The sequence below is a fragment of the Protopterus annectens genome, chromosome 4.part0 (genome assembly GCF_019279795.1).
Source record: "Protopterus annectens isolate FY-2018-M chromosome 4.part0, PAN1.0, whole genome shotgun sequence".
Taxonomy (NCBI): Eukaryota; Metazoa; Chordata; order Ceratodontiformes; family Protopteridae; genus Protopterus; species Protopterus annectens.
The window spans coordinates 1,895,245,362-1,895,265,431 of record NC_056733.1 but is presented as its reverse complement, the minus strand read 5'-3'; the positions used below and the strand labels follow the sequence as shown (position 1 = coordinate 1,895,265,431).

General features: G+C 39.1%; 1 protein-coding gene across 2 annotated transcripts in view; it reads right to left on the bottom strand.

The window, feature by feature from the left end:
- LOC122800065 (calcium/calmodulin-dependent protein kinase type II subunit alpha) overlaps window positions 1-20,070 on the bottom strand; it is a 1,141,826-nt gene that overhangs the window by 543,756 nt on the left and 578,000 nt on the right. For both annotated transcript variants that reach the window (XM_044069562.1, XM_044069563.1), the window contains exon 9: window positions 8,744-8,787. In XM_044069562.1, coding sequence (XP_043925497.1) covers window positions 8,744-8,787 — 44 coding nt within the window. The remainder of the gene's footprint in view (window positions 1-8,743; window positions 8,788-20,070) is intronic.

Below are 20,070 nucleotides of genomic sequence, written 5' to 3'. Positions count from 1 at the left end.
TGTCATATGCAGACCACCTCAAGTCCCTATCCCTGTATTCTGTCCCCTACAGACTTTTGAGGGGAGATCTATACCTGGCATACAGGGCATTGTCAAATGGACCTCCTGCATATCCAGAAAACAAACAGCACCAGAATTACCCATTCTAAAGACTTAAACCTTGCCTGTAATATAAATAGGCCCTGCTGGGGAGACAGGTATGTATCCCAGAGACTACCCCATCTCTGGAAAAAGCTCCCCATTCATGTGAAGCATAGTTCCTCCCTAACCCAATTCAAGTGAAACTTGGCCAACTGGATGGGGAACAGGAAGTTCAATCCTGGATTGGCACCTATGTCTCTAATGGACACAGGCAACCTGTAAATGGTTCATTTCCCACACCCCTGCTTGTAAATGCTCCATCTCTCAAGCCGCTGCTTACACTTATCAAGGGTATCAGAACTTGTCAGAGATTTGGGATACATGGCTAGGATTAAAAAGGCCCTTGTGGTCATTAGCCTAGTAAATACCTATGAACTTATGTAATCAAACTACTTAAAACACATACAAGGGTGTGTAAAATCCCTCAAGTAAAATATTATAATTCCATACACTAAGTTCTTATTGTAATGTAATTCTGAATGGAAAACTCATATTATCACACACCAGTATCCTTATATTTCACTAATAGTAAAGATAATTTTGGCCAAAAGTCATAGTCCACATCTGTTTAGATATCACTGTAATAATACTAATTTTGTTTTCATAAACATTAGAGATTATATTCAGAAATTCAGGAAAAAAGAGGCATAATAAATGTTGTCCAGTTTTAGTTAATGTTTTACAGACAAGAGCTAGGGGACCCCAAAGAAATGATAAATGAGCTTTACTAATATAGAGCATTAAGTTGGAACATTAAATTATTAATTAAATAAAGACATACTTAGTCAACTAAAATTTACTTCACCACCATAAGTGAACATTTTTGGAACCCCCTTGCCATTTCTTCTTAAATGTCTGTTTATCTGAATTCTATTGAGATTGTTTATTTCGTTTTTTGCCAAAACTGGATGAAGAGATAGAAAATCCCAGGAACAATTTGGAAAAGGACGCCTGAAAAATCTTAAAGAGATTTCCTATATCAGCTTGCCCCTTTCATCCCACTTTTTGATCACCTCTGCAGTACAGGGGCCAAACACTAAATCTCTATTCCAGTGAGAATGTAAAATCTCATTTTTGACGTCATCTGGGAAGTTCTGAGAATGCAGCCATGCAGACCTCCTCAAAACAGTACCAGTGGCCATAACCCTAGAAGAAATATCAACTGAGTCATATACACACACTGCAAACAATGAGTAGTGACCTGTGCAATAGAAGAATATTCAAAGAAGATTTTTCCTCACAAGAAGAAACTGTAAGACATTCCTCATATTTTCACACTTTATCAGAACAAACTTTAACATCACTCATTAGACCCATCACTCAGACCCATTATAGAGTACAGCCCCACTTTTGGTATGTACCTCACAAGACATCTACAACAACTGGAAAGGCTGCAGAAATACCTCACAAAGAGGATTGCTGGCCTCAAACAGATGCCCTATGCAGACCGTCTCAAAAAACTCCAGCTTTACTCCGTCGCATATCGCCTACTCAGAGGCGATCTCTGCTTAACATACAAAGCTATGTCAAACTCAGAGCTCTTGGACATGCTCCATTTAAATAAATCCCAATCCCTCTGAGCTACACCCTCTAGGGACCTATACCTTGTCACCACAATAAACAGAACATGCTGGAGGGATAAATTCATATCCCAGAGACTTCCCATACTCTGGAACAGACTACCTATCTATGTCAAACAGAGCTCCTCATTAGCACTCTTCAAGAAAAATCTTGATGATTGGATGGGAAATAGGAAATTCACCCCAGGGATCACTTCTGTGGCTCTGCTTGACAGGGGCACGAGAAAATAATTTTCTTGGGTGGTGAAAGCCAGGGTGCCTTTTTGGCTAGGCTTATATAGGCCCTAGGGCCAATGGCCTAGTACCTACCTATGAACCTATGAACCTATGAGTCTGACAATTCAAAAGCCTGAAAATCAAAATTGCAGTAGTATAAACTTTTTTCATATACTTAGCAATAGCTTTCCCATCCTAATCATAAATAATAGGATTGTAATTAACAATGTGCTTAGCAGCAGTGGGATAAGGAATTGTGTATGAACATTTAAAAGACTAAGTAACTTTATACATCCTATCTGCCTTTTTAGGGGCAGCTGGCCGACTATCAGGAAAAATGCAGGCAGCAACGCAACCTCGAAAGCAGACAGAACAAAAGGAATGGGTGTGTGTTCTGGATAATCCTTCTATAATAACTCATAGTACTTTCTGATGAACTGAGAAAGCTTGATGTTCTTTCAGTGAAAAGACTGGAACATTCTAGCAACTGAGGAAAAAATCTCTGTATCAGTCCTTGCATCTTCCTGTTCAGAAATGGAATCTTCAATCCATTCAAGAAAAGAGGAATCCCTCTTTCTTGTACTTTACATGAAGGACCAATAGTCTGAATTAAACCCAGAGTAAGACCCAGTAAACTACCCCCAGCAAAGAAATTTGAGGAGGAGTTGATACATGCTTGGTTTTCTGTTTCTTTTTGACAGGATAAATGGTGACAACCATGTTACTAAGGGCAGCAGTTGCTTCCCCAGGGATGGACACAGCATTCTGACACAACAGGGGAAACCTTCCTGTTCTCTTTCCCAAGACTGACAAGAGTGTCTCTCTCTGAGAGGACTTCAGCTGCTGCAGAGGGTGGAACAGTCTATAGTGACTATAGGTCCTACACCATAGAGACCTGGGTAAAAGATGAGTGGCCTGACGTACAACAAATGGCAACAGCAAAAGTCACCCACCTATGACTGAGGCAAATTGCTAGCCTGCTGTGGTGGTAAAGGTTGTTTGCTTAACTTTTTATTTTAGTGGCTGGATGAAGGACCGACCATACGGCCAGTAGTCTGTTCCATGCTCAAGGTGAAAATAGTGCTTCTTTCCAAGAGAAGAGAAATAGTATCAGCCTATAGAAGTTACTATTTTGACTGAAAAATACAGTAAAAAGGGTTCTATATCAATTCAGCAAACACTTAATTGAATGGATTGCTATTTGTCGAACTGTATTAAGCGCAACTGAGCAAATGCTCAGTTTAGTGAATTTTTTTCCCAGGGAAAGGACATGGTTGGTCATCATCAGGTATTTGCCCTTTTTCCCACTGTAGTGTGATCTTGGAATTGGTATAGTTAGTTAGGGGGGTGTGGGAGTGAAGCCCCCCCCCCCACACTTTGCAGAGTTTTAAATTTAGATTTGTTTGTTCTGATCAGTAGACAGGCAGCTGTTTTTTTCCCCCAGGAAACTTTTCACTTAACCAAGCATACTCTTAACTGAGCTTTCGCTTAATACAGTTTGACAAATAGTGATTCGCTCACTTAAGCATTCACTCATGTGATATAGACCCAGTAAAAGGCACACTAAAACACTATGCCAAGGCCACAAAAGAAAAAATAAACACAATTTCACCACTAAAAATGGTTTCATATACTTTATTTTTAAACTAACAGAACAAATGAATGCTCTGTATAAATGTATGGTCTTCAGACATTCTGTTAAAACACAACACTCCTAGCTTTAAAATTACTTTCCTGAAGAAGAAAGTAATAAAACATTAGAAACATTAAGAAAATGGAAGATGTTTTCCCAAGGGAAATGTACCTGCCCTGAAAAGGAAATCACAAGCCAAATGTCAATCCGTAGAAGCCTCAGAGGAGTGTACTATTTGGTGGCAGTAAAGTTTGGAAGGGCTTCATCAGTCTCAAACTTGTCTTTTAGTCAGCTCAGTTTAAACTGACTAACAGTTTGGATGGGTGGTAGCAGGTGCCCTAAAGTTTTGAAACTTGGTCGGCTGTTATATCCTTGGCTGGAAATAACTCATATAGCTATGCTACTGCAGCAGTGATCAATATAAACATATGCAATGTGTGGAACAATTTCTGTAACAACAGAAATGTGTGTGAAGTCCATCTGTTAATACTTAAACTGTACTTTAGGTCTGAATATTGAAAAATGTGAATATGTTTCTAACAGTTGTAGGTATAGAAATTAAATTGATTTACAGTTTGTACTGTTATTAATTTATTTCAGTTCAGAAGATAAATGATTTGTAAATTCTACACATAACATATACAATGGTTTACGATGACTATGCATCCCATTACTTTGACTGCCAATGGTGTAAAGTGGTTATGATGAAAACTAATTTTAGTGTACTGGAAGCCACATTTTCTTTTACCATAAAGGAAAAAATACCCAATCTCCCCAACTCAAATTTAAAAACTCCATGGTCACGGAACAGTAGAGAGAAATGCAAATTCATGGTTTGCGGAAACTGGTTTTCAACATTACCATTTTGTACTATTGACACTTGCACGTATTCCCTTCAGAGAGCTTATTGCCTATATAATAAAGTTGCTGCATAATAAATCTTAATAGAAGACAAGATAACGTATTAATGAAATGTTTTATACATATTAATGAAATGTATCATAAAACAGTCATTTCTGCTGGTGAATAAAAGTTAGACCGAATCTTTTTTAAGCCCATCTCTGTACCGCACCCTTGGAACTCTCGCTCCCATCAGTAGTGATCTGTACTCCTCAGTAGTAGACAATCACTTCCATGTCTCCATGCAAACTATGTGAACCTGTGGCTAGGTGTTAAGAAAATTCTGAGACTGTGCAGAGAAGGAATGGACACCAACAAGAGCTACAACAACAGACCAGACAGCTACAGTGGCATTTGCTTGTTACTATAATAGCAATATTTTGTACTGTTCATGGAACTGAAAGTAAGTGAGGACATATAAATGAAGAAAATTTGCCTTGTTTATACAAAATGCAAATATTTACCCCCTTACCACTAATACCACTGTTGGGCATTTATTTAAACTTTACTTCGGAGATGGTCCCACCAGATTTATTACCTGTTTGTGGATGTCATGGCTAGGAGGATATATAGGGACACAATATCATGAATGAACGATACCTGTCCATCTGCAAATAATATTACTGGAAATTAAAATAAACCAGTAATTGCAGATATCAAAACAAGTAACATGGTGCTTCTTCATGATTTTTCTCTTCAGTATGAAGATGGTTCCCAAAGCTAGCTGTATAATGTCTTACTTAGTAATTTTTAGTAATAATAGAATGTCATATTATTTCTTCACAAGTAAAAATAATTTCATCATTACAGTGGTAAATGATATATTTATGCAGTGTTCAGAAAGGGCATCTAAGTCTCATGCCACCTTTACATGTGTGTGTGTGTGTGTGTGTGTGTGTGTGTGTGTGTGTGTGTGTGCGCGCGTGTGTGTATGCCAAAAAAAAATGTATGCTGTTACAAGGGATGTGTTGAGCCACCTCTTCAATTAGCTTCAAATTCTTGCTGCTACTTTACTTTTTGGACAGGAAATATACTGCTTTATGAATTCCAGAATTTCAAATTTCAGAATTATGTAACTATTATGCAAAATGATAGGTGATTATTTTTATTTACAGGTTGTGGTGATTTAGGGACAGGATTAATTAGTAAGGGGCCACATACTCTTACTCCCAAGTTATGTTGACTCTTGGGTAATTAGTAATTAGAAAGAGATCACATGTGCTTACACTTAAGTCACTGTGACTGGTAAAAGTACTCGGTAAGGAGCTGCATGTTCTGACTCCCAAGTTGTGGTGTCTCAGAAGTGATAGTAAGAGGCTGCATGTTCTTACTCCCAAGGTATATGTCTCAGAAGTAATAGTAAATAGTAAGGGGCTGCATGTTCTTACTCCCAAGTCATGGTGTCTCAGAAGTAATAGTAAATAGTAAGGGGCTGCATGTTCTTACTCCCAAGGTATATGTCTCAGAAGTAATAGTAAATAGTAAGGAGCTGCATGTTCTTACTCCCAAGTCATGGTGTCTCAGAAGTAATAATAAACAGTAAGGGGCTGCATGTTCTTACTCCCAAGTTATGGTGACTCTGTGGTATGAGTAATTGATAACAAGTGGCATGTTCTTAGTCCTAAGTTGTAGTGAATCAGTAGTAAGAATAATTACAAAGGGATCACATGTTCTTAATCCACCATTATGGTGACTCTGCAGTAAGACTAATTATTAGGGGTTATGAATTCTTACTTCAAAGTTTTTGTGACTTAGTGATAAGATTAATGAATAAGGGCCTATAGTCCCTTACATGGTGGGGTGTTGAGGATGAAACCCCACTGTAAGTGGTATCAAAAATATATTTTCATTTTTACTTCTAAGTTGTGGGAACCTGGGCATAAGAATGACTAGTAAAGCAGGTTGGTGAGTAAAACCTGCATTGGGGTAAAGGGTGCTCATCCACACAGAAACGGGAAACAGGAAAGTTATTTTAATGTTGTTTACATATTCAATCTCTGAACTCTGTAAATGTAACCTGCACTGTCATTTGTAGATCTTACTATGTGTGCTTAGGTTTTATTTGGGTGCTTGCTTTTACTCCTACCTCCCACAGACATGCACATTTTAGAATACTCTTTAGTATTCATATCAGATGAACTGCATCTAATCTTGTCCTTGTGACTCAAGTCATGCTTGAAAAGGATTCATAATAACCAATGCATTTATCTGGTTAACAAATTAAAAATATGAAATACATTAAATGAAATACCAAAGAAGAGAATAAAAGACTAGAATAAATCGCAGACTAATTTTCAATTCAGTTTATCTTGTGAACCTGTAAGTGTTGACTTGATGAGATGAACTGTTAGAAGTCAGAAGCCTGCCAAATGAGCTTGGAGAATCCAATAAAAATACTTCCTTGCATAACTCCTACTGATTCAGAAAGACAGCACCAAACAGAACCATTGAGAATAATTAATAAGGCAATTTGGGAAAATGTACTAATCTGTAAAGACCCTATACAGAAAATTGGAAAATGTGGTTGTTGATGGTAGTGATGATGATTAATCTGTAAGGAGGGTTTGTGCAGCTGCTTGTGTAGCAACCCAACATCACAGTGACATCAAGGGACTAGCTTAGAGACGTTCTTTATGGATGACTGGGTAGATAAGACATTATGTAAATACTGCAAGGAAGTGCAACTAAATGTTAATATTATTAGAGCCACATATCGGAAGAGCAAAAGCCTGTTTGATGTGTGATCATGACTCTTTCCACAGGGGGAGGAGGATGCTTTTGACTGTAAACTACATACCCAGAGTACAATGTCCCTTATGCTCAATGACCCCAGTTCTGTGAACTGTGTTCTGCCATGCTATTTTGGATTTAGCTGCTATTAGTCCTTGCTGCTAAGAGCAGCATATTTTAAATCCAGCCTCAGAACTAACCTGAAACAAATCATATTTTAATATAAAGAATTTTTATACTCAGATGCTCTGTCAAAACTGTAGCACAGAGCATGGTACAGTAGGAAATATTTGTTGTGACTGACAAAAAAAATAATAAATAAAAAGAGGACTATAACAGGTCACCTTAGCTTAACAATCACAGAAAGACCAAAGGAAGAAATAAACATTCACAGAACTTTAAACCATAAGACAGAACATTATTAGACTCTGAGAGCTTTCTAGATTGAACATAGGAGACTCAGACCGAGCATTTATTCTGACAGGCAGAAAAACATTTTTATTATGTGACAACTGATGGTATTATGCTGATATTACTGTGTAGAAAAAAAAGTGTGCCATAAAGCTAAAAAGCAATCCATTTTATTAGTATTAGGGCTTTGCAGTAAAGATCAATCTGTTTTGCATATTGAAAACATCAGGTGAAGATTTCTGAATAAAGTACAATAAATGTAAAATATGATAAGCTGAGACAAAATTTTACTTCCTGGTTTGCAAATCTTGCAATGATTTTATGGCTAGGCCTGCTTTATCAACAGATAATCATAGCACTGAAATGCAAACAGATGACAGAGAATCAAAATAGTTTCTTTTCAAAAAGAGGCAACCTAATTTGTTAAAAAATTATGTAGTTATGACAATAAAGAAAAACTATAAAGCAATATGATGTCCTGCCAAGAAATGACAGAGATGCAAAACAATGAAAGAGATAAATATGTGTTCTCTGCCAAATGCTCAGTTTTGCAAATATGAAATGTAGACAATGGCAGAGAGCCTGAGTCTTCTACCCCAACTGAATTTCTTAAAGGGAAACTAAACTGCGCCCAGTTTTGTAAGGGAGTGGAAACGATTTCCTCATCTTAGTTGTATAGACACGTTGTAGAAGTGTAATTAACATTTTTTAATAAGTGAATATGGCAACAGTTTGCATTTTTACACACTGCTAACATGAAACTGCCCCTTCCTCCAACACAATTACTGTTAAACACAGTGATAAAGACACAAGCACTATGAGTGTGAAAATAGTTAAACGACTAACAGCAAGACAAAGTCAGAAACATAAACAGTGCACATTGTTTCATTCGACACACACATTTTTAATTCAAATGCATTTTAAAGTCAATTTAACATGTATTCTGAAAACAAGAATAAGAGAAACAAAATCTGCAAGATTCATAATAAAGGTGGTAATTTAATATTCACCCTTCATGTAAAGCTATCCCTTATAAACATGCTTTTCTCAGTAGTTTGATAAATGGTACACAAAGAGGACACATTCAAGGATGAGCTCTAATAACAATTAAAAGCATAAAGTCTGTTCTTACCTTAACTCCATCAGCCTTCTTGTTGCCAGATCCTTTATTCCCTGCTTTAAAAGAAAATGTTATGAGCACCAGATAGAAGACAATAGGCATAAACAGCAATATAAGAAGAAGCATAACGTTGGGAGTGTGTGTGTGTGTGTGTGTGTGTGTGTGTGTGTGTGTGTGTGTGTGTGTGTGTGTGTGTGTATGCATGTGCGTTTGTGTGTGTGTGTGTACATGAATCTAACATCCACACTTCAAAGTGCACACCCTTTAACTTGCATCAAGTTGCTTAACAGATTGTAAAGTACGTGCCTCATACAGAACTAAAACAACATTCAATTCGGATGGCAGATTCCTGCAAAACTTTCACCACAGTAGATCCTTTGCATTTATTTTTTGCCCCCATTTTGCCAACTTTTATTTTCCTTTAACTTTCCCTAAATGTTTATAAAAGGCATTTTAGTTTCAGTTTAATTGTCCAGTAAGATAATTGGCCCCAACACCAGAGGAGATCTAATGAGACATTCTGGTAATTTGGTAGAAAGCCAGTATATTTTCATGCTGTTACTCAGCAAGGAAACCAGATTGTTGTTGAGTTTAGAATGTGATTATAGTTCATCTGAAGCTGGTTTATATTTTAACATGATCAGTTTATGAATGCTCCGTCAATTGTCCTCCCCCCTCCTGTGCAGTAAAATCTAAATTCCAATGGATTTATGAGCTGAAGAGCTAATTTTAGACCCATGCTCAAAGGTCATACTATCTCATTTTCTGCCAGACCTGTCACTGCCTCCTTTTACTTGACAGAAAACAGACGCCCTCAGCCTAACCCTGTAAATGCTTTGTAATGGGTTTCTAACTAGGGAAAATCCCTCTGGAAGTCTGAGGGAAAATTGTCAAACTTTGCACAAGATGAAGTGCTGAGTGTGCATTGAAATAATAATAGATTTGTGCTATAATTCTTTTCTCTGTTAATGAATGCTCCTGTGTACAACAGAAATCCCTTTAAGCCATGCTGTCTTCTACGCACACACTGACAGCACATAAAAGGAAATCATTAATCTCTCATATGAAGCTATGCAGCACTGACATTTTCTTTTACAAAGCCACAACACAAGGACTTAAGTGGTACAGTGCTGATGCCTTGTAAGGAAGTCAAAAAGAGCAATTTGGTAACTTGTATTAGTGTGGGATTAGTACATCATTCCAGTTTTCTTCTGTCCCACGACTATGATTTGTATCAGGATGACAGCACATATTGAGATATGTATGAATGTATACATTTATTTATTTTGTTTTTATGCTCCTTTACTGGGTATGAGTAGGTGGTCTGACTAATAAAGAGGCCTTTCAGACAAAATGAGGCACACAGAAAGATGTGTCAAATGGATCAAGGAATGCATCAGAAAAAAAGACATTTTTGTAAAATACATTTAGTAAAGTGAAAAATGCATAAAGTATGCACAAGCAGATATTATATGTATACTGAAGGTTAGTGATTCTTTCAGTCGTGGTGTATGCATACAGTGGCGGGCAAGTAATTTACACAGAAAATATATAATATGCAAGATAACCACTGCAACCATGTTCAAAGAATGAAGTGCAAATAACATGCAGTATCCAGTGCGATAGAATATCCCAGAGTGCAATTAAACTAACCACTTCAACTAACACGTGCCCCCAGTGTGACAGGATATGCAGTGAAGCAACAAAATGTCCTTGCGAAAAATCATCTTGTCATCCTAAGGTTACCCAGAGTAAGCTGAAATATTTTTTGAGATGTACAGATTTTTTGGAAAGTAGGGATTTTATGACTTAGTGTGATTACCTTCTTTAAAACCTGTTATGAGATTCTGAAGTGTGCAAAGGATACATTACTATAGTAAAGTGGCCCTGCTCTGTGAAATGAAGCATGAAGTAAAACATAGTGCTACTTAAATCTCTAAAAATAATATTTTTTGTTCACCTTTTGGAAGTCAACCAGGACAATTACAGTATGCAAAAGAATTTCAGAGGCAGTCCTTTGACTCAAAATATCTTCTATGTCTTCAGCCTGTCCACATAGGTCATGGTTTAGAGTCCCTGTACCTTCTTAATGAGAAAACTCTGAGGTCTATCCAGCTGTTGCAGGTGTCTGGTGAGGTACATGCAAAAGGGTGCATTATACTCTATTAGTGGTCTCATGAGGGTCGAGTACATTGGAGATATAACCCCATGACCTGGATGCTATGACTTTGCTTATGAGGTGCACTACATAGGAGGCTTTCCTTACCACTGTGGAAACTTGGTGGTCAAAGTTCAGATTGCTATCAACCTGCATTTCCAAGTCTCGCACCACTGGGTTGGAGCTTGGGGGGGGGGGGTGCTGTGAATATTGTAATTTGTAGGGAATTCCATTTTGCCAAAGGGAATAATAATGCATTTTTTTTGCATTTAGTTTTAGACCATGGCTTTGGCACTAATCATTTGCTTATGTTAGCCTTTCCTGTAATATGTTGAAATTGGTGAGGGACTCAGTAGTTGCTCCGAGTTTGCAGTCATCAGCAATCTTAGTAAGCCAAAGGCCATGTATTTTGGCCTGGGGTTCTGAGAAATAGATGCCAAAGAGTATGGGGCCCAGTACAGAACCCTGTGTTACTCCACTGGTGAGGGCTCTATTGGTGGAGATGGAGTCATTCATTTTGACAGAGTGTGTTCTGTAAGTGAGCCATTTGGCTCCTCATCTTGTAACGTAAGGATTAATCCCTATCTGGGAGAGTTTCTCACTTTATTTATTTATTTTTATTTTATTTTACATTTATTGACCGGGCTAGTCCAGCTGGATATATGCCCATTTTCAGTGGAGGCCCGGGGAGAAAAGCTCCACAAATTACAACAACATAAAAGGTCAAGACAAAGACAATAACAGTATAATTTGGTACATAAGTTTTAACAATTATAGTACAAGCCTAAGATTATATATTTTATATTTCAGTAGGAAAAAGGAAATATTTATCTAAGAATAGATGAATAAGACTAATACATTTGTATTAGAAATGGTGTAGTACAAATCTTTATAACATATTACAAAATTAGATACACCTAGTAATTTATGATAAGAGATACTAAGGTCTCACAAAAACCTAGGAAAGAAAAACAATAGAGATCAATAGATAGAGTATAGAAGAACAGCAAACAAGGATGGATTTCTAGTGTTATTTAACACATAGGTTGTGATACTATATGAAGGTGTTTGATCATTCCACAGTATATACTTATTTACATGAGAAAAAATCCTAAGGAAGGTTAAGCTCACTAAAAATTAGTGAGACAACACAAGATCATGATCATGGGAGGCTAGGAATTGTGGGAGTCTAGTTAATAGTTAGGTACTTAGTCTGGGTTAACACAGGGGCATAGCCAGTGTGATTTGAGGTAGGGTTTAAGCTTGCTTTTAAATAAGCTGACAGATGATATTGAGGTTAGCTGGCTTGGGAGGATGTTCCAGGCTTTACCTACTGTATTGGAGAACAAGGTGTCACCAGCTAAGTTGTTTGGATTTTGATATTTGTACAAGTAGGTTAATAGCTGAGCGTAAGGTCTTGAGGTTATTATAGGGGATGACTAGGGATGTAAGTATGGGTGTATTTTGAGGTAAATACAGGATCTTATGGGCTACTATTAATTGATTGAAAAGTATTAAATTTGACAGCTCTAACCATCCTAACTGATTCAGATTGATACAGTGATGAGTTCTATAGGAGGACCCAGCTGCAAATCTGGCAGTATTGTTGTAGGAGGATGTAAGTTTACTCAGATTACTTCTACATATTTTGGTATAGATATGGGGAGGCATAGAGCAAGGTAGAGATGAGGTGGGTACGAGCAATAGTAACCCTGGCTGGAGGTGTAAGAAAGGGTTTTATTCTATAGAGGGAACCTAGTTTCTTGTTTACTATTTTTATGGTGTTATTAATGTGAGGTTCAAAGGACAAGTTGTTATCTATTAGTACCCCGAGTAGTTTGGTGGTTGGTTCAGGAGATATTATAGTTCTATCATTTGAAGTAATAGTAAAGTTAAGTGGGGAGGTTCTGCGGGTGGGGGTAAATAGTAACATTTTTTTTTTTTTGGGGTTAAGGATAAGACGTCTTTGTAGGAGCCAGTTTTCAACTGTACTAAAGGTCATTTGGGTTAGTGACTGAAGTTCTGATTGAGAAGCAGCAGCGCATATGAGTGTGGAGAGTGAGGAATTGTGTTGAAAGCCTTGGCTAGGTTGAGACAGGCTATGTGCACTGTCTTACCTTTGTCCATGGCTTTGGTGACATTCTCAAAGCAGTCTACCAGGTTTAATAAGCATGATCTACCCTTAAAAGAGCCAAACTTGGTTGGGTCAGTGTTTAGAGATTGCCTATGTCCTTGTTAATAAGGTCCATAATAATTATTTCTGTGGTCTTGCAGATGAGGCTGGTTAGAATTATAGGTCTGTAGTTCCCAGGGTCAGTTGATGGCTCCCCTTTGTGCAGGGTGATTACTGTTGCTGTTCGCCATTCTGCAGGACACAGCCAGTTCTTAAGCTATGATTAAAGAGAATGCCAAAGGTATTCACTAGGTCTTGTTTTAGATTGTTTAGCAAAAAACCTGGGATATTATCTGGTCCCATTGAGTCTGTGTTTTGGCCTTTGAGAGCACAGAGATGACCTGTTCTCTAGAGATACTAGGCAGAAGTCGGGTGTCAGGTATGCTTTGAGATATGGATGGTAAGGATAGGAGGGTGACGTTCACACTGAATCTGTCAGCTAGCTGGCTGGTGATATCTTCCAGTGTAGTATGAGTGATCCCATGCACAACCAGTTCAGCACATAGCTGGGCATTCTCTTTTAGACTTTCAACATAGTTAAAGAATGCCTTATGATTATCCTTGGCTAGGGATGCATTTTGTTATCATAATTTGCTTTAGAAGACTTTACAAGATTTCTAATTTTCTTGTTTAGGCATAGGAGGGAACTCTTCTCTGCAGAGTGATATCCCTCTTGCTTTTGGACAACAGTTTCTTTCCCTTGTTATATAATCTGTTTACACTTGAAGTCCACCACAGTGGTTTGTTTTTATGAGAAGACCTGGTTTTGATCCTGTCAGGTACAGCAGAGTTTATGCAGTCACTTAAGTGTTTTTCAGAGCATTGCATACACTTCTGCATAGTGATCACCAATCCTGTGACTGTCTGTGGTACGAAGCTTTGCATACCATTGCTTACTAGGCTGTAGTTAGCTTTGGTCAAGTTTTTGTAATTTTTGTTCTGTGAAGGTATCATTTCCAGTAGTTACTTCAAACAAGACTGATTTGTGGTCTGACCTAACCAGGGATGGCATCACACATGGGGGAGTACAGTGGCCCCCATGTTGTTAAGTACTATGTCCAGAACATTAGAGCCCCTAGTGGGGATACAGATCATCTGTGTTAAAGTCCAACAACCTCGGGGCGAGTGTATTTTTGCTCATGTATGTCCACTAGTCTATGGAAGGATAGTTGAAATCTCACAAGACTAAGGTTTCAGTGTAGGCGGTGTGCTTATCCTGGTTCATGGTGGGGGATCTATAGCTAGCAATGATGTGATATGGTACTTTCCCAATAGCTAATTGGACATGGAGTAGTTCAAGACTGTCATGCTGTTTGACCAATCTCAAAGTGTATTTGGTTTAAATGAATATGGAGACATCTCTACGTTTGGTTCCTTAACGCTAATTTTGAAGTCTGAAAGTGTGGAAGGCATTGCAATGCTCTCAGTAACCGTGAACTACGTCTTGGAAACTGGACAGATGTCAGCATCTTCCAAGATGGAGTGCTTCTAGGGAGTGCAGTTTCATGTTTCAACTCTTTACTTTCTGTATTGTCCCTGGAGTGAACTAATTCATACTTTTGAAGCATGAAGGAATACAATTGTTATATGACTTCCAGCAACTGCCAAAGATCTGAGCAAAAGCCCTTGTCTGTATATTTTTAAAGATAGATGCTAAATGCTGCCACCTTCTAGCAATGGGGGTTTAGGCCTGGGTACTAGAAGTCAGATGACCAGTAATGATGGCATTCTGCAAGCCATCCCAGCAGTAATATTTTAGATATTAATTAGAGAAGTCTCTTAGTGAGATAGACCATTCTGTATTCGGTCTTGGACCTGACAAGAACCAATCACCACAACATCTGCCTTGCTCTAATGAAGTAAGTTACTAGGGAATAGTATAATTCTCTTAGATACAGTTAAGAATATAGTGAAGCTTAGTTTAGATTTTGTTTTTCTTTATTAGTGTAAGCCTGTACTGCAATATTATTTTACATATTCCTTTGGTTTTGAACTCTGATGTCACTGTGAATATATATTTAGTATTGTTTTGTTCTTTTTTATTTATTATTAAATATATTTAAACCTTACATTGTGGCTGATCTATGTAGAGATATTTAAGTTTTGACAGTACTTGCATATTTATTTGCTGACATGGTGTGAGCCACTCCTAGTAGCCTTGCTCTTGTTCAAACTACCATTTTTATTAATATTAATATTACACAGTAAGATTGGACACCTTTTGTTAAGGGCCCTAAAGTAGCCAATATGGAGTGACTGGAGGCAGTGAAAATTACCTTACAGTCTGGGCAGAATGGTGCATAGCTAGTAAACCTGTGCCAGCCTTTCCCAAGTCTGTGTATGTGTAAATCAAACCTCAAAGAGTGTGCATGTCAGCTACTTGGGTAGGGACACAAAGCACTGTTTGGACAGAGAGGGTGCTGGAGGTCTTGGATTGGTCAGTCAGCTGAGATCTCAACTCTGTAGCTGTGCCACTGGGGAGTGCTATTGGGAATCTGGAGAAAAAGAGAGAAACCCACCTCAAAATAACTGTGGTCTTTGTGTGCTCTTAAGGGAAAGTTTACTTGCTGCAGAGAGCTGCATCTGGAAATACTCTGTGCGTACCTGTCATCCTCCCAGTGAACGTACCCTACTGTTGCCAGTGGTGAGGACTGAGGCTCCTTGATTACTTGTCCAGTGGTGAGTCATCACATTTCATTGGCAGTGTTGGGATCACCACATCAGATATTGGGATTCAGTGGTGTGGATATTGAACTCCTGTAGCCCGTAAACAGTAGTTACTAAAGAAGGTGTTTGTACTCTCAAGCAGTCACATAGTGAACATTCAGAGTTTCATATCACAATAGTTTTACCTATTTTTTTGTCAGCTTAGTTAGTCAGGGAGAACAGGCAAGGATGTCAACAGAGGATTATGGTAAGCTGACAAGAAGCCAGTTGGATGAGATGTACCAAGCTAAAGGACTGGTGCATGCCTAGGCCTAAAGCAGAAATGACTGCAGCCTTAGTCACAGCTGCATAACAGGCCAGCACCCAGGAAGACAACAAGACTGCCCTTGGGGATATACAGCTCTCAGAAAATGGACAGTTCAACTTTTCCTCAAAGGACTTACAATCCATAGGGAGTTAAAGAGACTTGAACGGGAGGCCAAGCATTTGGAAATAGAACCAGCAGAGAAACTGCGGCATTTGGAGGTTGAAGAAAATGAGAAACTGGGACATCTGGATGCTGATGAAAAAGAGAGGCAGAGGCAACATGAAAAGGAGATGCTGACTCTTCAGCAGGGTCATGGAGTTAATGGGGAAGGGAATAACTGAACCCTAGAAGCAATAAAGGACAGTAATTTTTTTCCACAATTTACATAGGATGATACTTTTGATAGTTTTATTTATATGTTTGAAAGGGTATGTAAACAGTATAATGCTGACCAAGGGCTCTGAGTACGGTTCTTGAACCCCTTACTCCATGGGGAAGCTGTAACTGCTGTTTCTAAATTGTCTGATGCTGATTGCATAAATTATAATACAGTTAAAAATTGTTTATTAGAGTGCTGTAAGTTAACACCTGAAGCTTACAGGAAAATGTTTCATCAGCATAGATGCAAGACAGATGAAAGTGTGTGTGATTATATCGCTGAATTAAGCAATTATTTTCACAGGTGGGTGAGTGGGTATCAGGTCACCACTTTTGTAGGGTTGGCAGACTTTTAGTGAAGGAACAAGCCCTTAGCACTTTGACTGAGTACATCTACTTGGCAGATAGGGAATGCAATACTGCAGATGAATTGGGGAAAACTGAGACCTATACCTAACAAACAGGGCACCACTGTACAGGAAAGGGAAACCCAGTGCTGGACATGGTTCTAAGGGAACCAGTGGTGGGCAGCCTAAATGGCCCCAACAGAGTCAGCCAGTAACAGAGGAAGCCAGTAGTTCAGGTGCATATCTAGAATCAATGGTTAAATGTTTTAATTGTAACCAATGGGGTCATGTATCATATAGATGTCCCCAGAGGCAAGGGGGGAACAAAAGGTAGGGAAGCCAGTAAGTGGGAATGACAGAATGCCAGTGGTAAGTTGTCTGGAGACAACAAGGATACCACACTACCACAAGAGGTTATATCCTATCTTAGTAGATGGGGAAAAAAGCCACTTCTAAGAGAGACACAGTCTCTGACCTAACCACTGTGAAGCCCACAATGGTTAAAGAGGACCAATACTTCCTTGGGGAGTCTACTCCAGTCAGAGCTTTAGTAGGGACCCCATTCCAAATACCTTTAGCTAGGATTCATCTTGACTGGGGGGAGGTGGAAAAGGAAACAAGAATGTACGTGTGTTTGAGGATATCACTGCAGATGTCCTGACAGGGAATTATTTTGAATATGCAGTACCTTGTGTGCATGCAGTTACATGCAGTCAGACTTAGAAACAGGTATGTGGGTCTTGTAGCTGGCAGGTTCCAGACTGACTGCACACTTGCAGCCAGGTCTGGTGAGGTGGTTACTTCAGAGAGGCAGCTATCCTATAGCAGTGAGACTGAACGTGAGCCACTGCTGCTGGTGGGTACTGATGTTCCCTTGGACAGAGTGACTGCAAGGGCAGACGTGAGAAGTAGTAGTACGCAGGCTGACAATGAGGCACTGCTGTCAGAGGGTACCAGACTTCCTGTGGAAGGGGAGATGGAAAGGGTTACAAAGAGAGAGAGTTGAGACAGACTCAGCTCTCAGACCCTACATTACAAGGCTTGAGGAAGGTAGCTAGGGAGGTGCTTGATGCTCAAGGAAAATGGGAATCTGCATACTGAGACAAAGGGTTACTGTTTAGAGAGTGGACCCCTGAGAGAAGGCTAGAAGATGAGGTAAGACAGCAGTTGGTACTGCCCATAGCCTATTGTCTGCCACTTCTAGCCATAGCCCATGATATTCCCTTTGTAATTCATATGGGCATAACGCATACAAAGAGATGTATTATGCAGATCTTTTATTAGTCTGGGATTTCCATTTTTGTAACAAGGTACTGCAGGATCTGTGAGCAGTGCCAAAAAGTAGGCAGGGCGGGAGACAAGGTCCAAGCTCATTTGATGCCTTTACCTGTGATTGAGGAGATGTTTCAGAGGGTAGCTATGGATATTGTGGGACATCTGAGCACCCCAAGTTCCACAGGAAAGAAGTACATCCTAGTGGTAGTAGATTATGCTACCAGATACCCTGAGGCAGTGTCTCTGTTCTCCATCTAGGCAGAAAGAGTGGAGAATGCTTTGTTAGAGATTTTCAGCAGGGTAGGTTTCCCAAAAGAAATACTGACTGACAGATGTGCCAATTTCATGTCAGACATGCTGGCTTGTCTGTCAAAGCACTGTGGGATGAAGCACTTAAAGACCACCAGCTACCATCCCCAGACCAATGGTCTGCTGGACAGTTTAAACTCTGCACTAAAGACCATGCTACAGGCTTTTGGAGACCAGTTTAAGAGGGAGTGGAACAAATATTTGCCCTATCTGTTGTTTGCTTACAGAGAGGTACTCCAGGAATTCACACGTTTTTTGCCCTTTGAGTTACTGTATGGGCATAGGGTGAGGGGTCCTCTAGATTTGATTTGCAATTTCTGGGAGGGTGCATGTGAATCCCACAAGCAGTCTGTTATGGCATATGTCCTAAACCTCAGGACAATGCTCGGGGAACTCATGGACTAGACCCAGGAAAACCAGACAGAAGTCCAACAGCAGGAAAATGATCTGGAATGACAGGGAAGCTCAAGCTAGAGAGTATGCTGTGGGGCAGCAGGTTATGGGTCTCATTCCAGTCAGACACAACAAGCTGTAGGCAGCTTGTAAAGGACCCTTCAAAGTGGTAAGGAAGGACAGTGATGTTAACTACGTGGTAGAACTGCTAGGCAGGAGACAGGGGCACAAATTGTACCATGTTAACATGACAAAACCTTACCATGCTAGAGAGGCCCTGGTGCTAAGTATTTGTAGTAGAAGGCAGAAGGAGTCTGAGGGGGATCTATGGATACAAGGAGCCAGCCAGCAAAGTTCCAAGTTACTATGGTAGAGCCTAGGGCTGTAGATGTGTGATATGATAGTGCAGCACTGTAATGGGGTCAGCAATGCAAAGATAGCTGGGATCTCAAGACAGGGTATGGAGTAATGTATTCCCAGATAGGCTCATCCCTTTCAAGCAACATTTCTCAAGGGTCACTTGGAAAACTAGCTTGAGTCTTCAAAGGGGGAAAGAAGTGTGACAAAAGGAGATACTACCAGCACAGCTAGCTGGACTTTTGTAAATAATTATATGTCATTGGTGAATATAAAAATGATTTATACAAGATGATTGTGTCACAAATGTATTAGAACTGTATGTCATGTGCATATCAAAATTCTTGTACAGACGTGTTTGTTGAAAAGGGATTTGAAGAGTGCAGTGTTTGAAATGTGACCACAGTGTGCCCTATTGGAAGAGAACAGAAATGTACATGCACTATTGCAACTGTTTAAATGTATATGCTTAACAGAGGAAACTGGAGTGTTAAGCTCAGTGCAGTAAACTTTAGAAAAAATATTTGAAATTAAATTACTTTACAGGCTACACAATAAAGAGGATATTTCTCAAGTTTTCAATGCAGCTAGAGACAAAATATGTAATAGGAACCTTTCTGTATTGTTCTTGGGGTAAACAAATTGCTACTTATGAAGTTATGTAATTGTTTTATGACTTTCAGCATCTGCCAAAATTCTGAGCAAACACCCTTGTCTGCATATTTTACAGGTAGATGCTAAATGCTGCCAGCTTCTAGCAATGTTTTTTTTGGCCTGGGAACTAGAAGTCAGATGACCAGAAATGATGTCATTCTGCAAGCTATCCCAGCAGTAATATTTTAGATATTAACTTGAGAAGTTCTTTAATGAGACAGAGCATTCTGTATTCGGTCTTGGACCTAACAAGAACCATTCCCCACAACATCTGCCTTGCTCTAATGAAGTAAGTTATTAGGGAATACTATAATTCTCTTA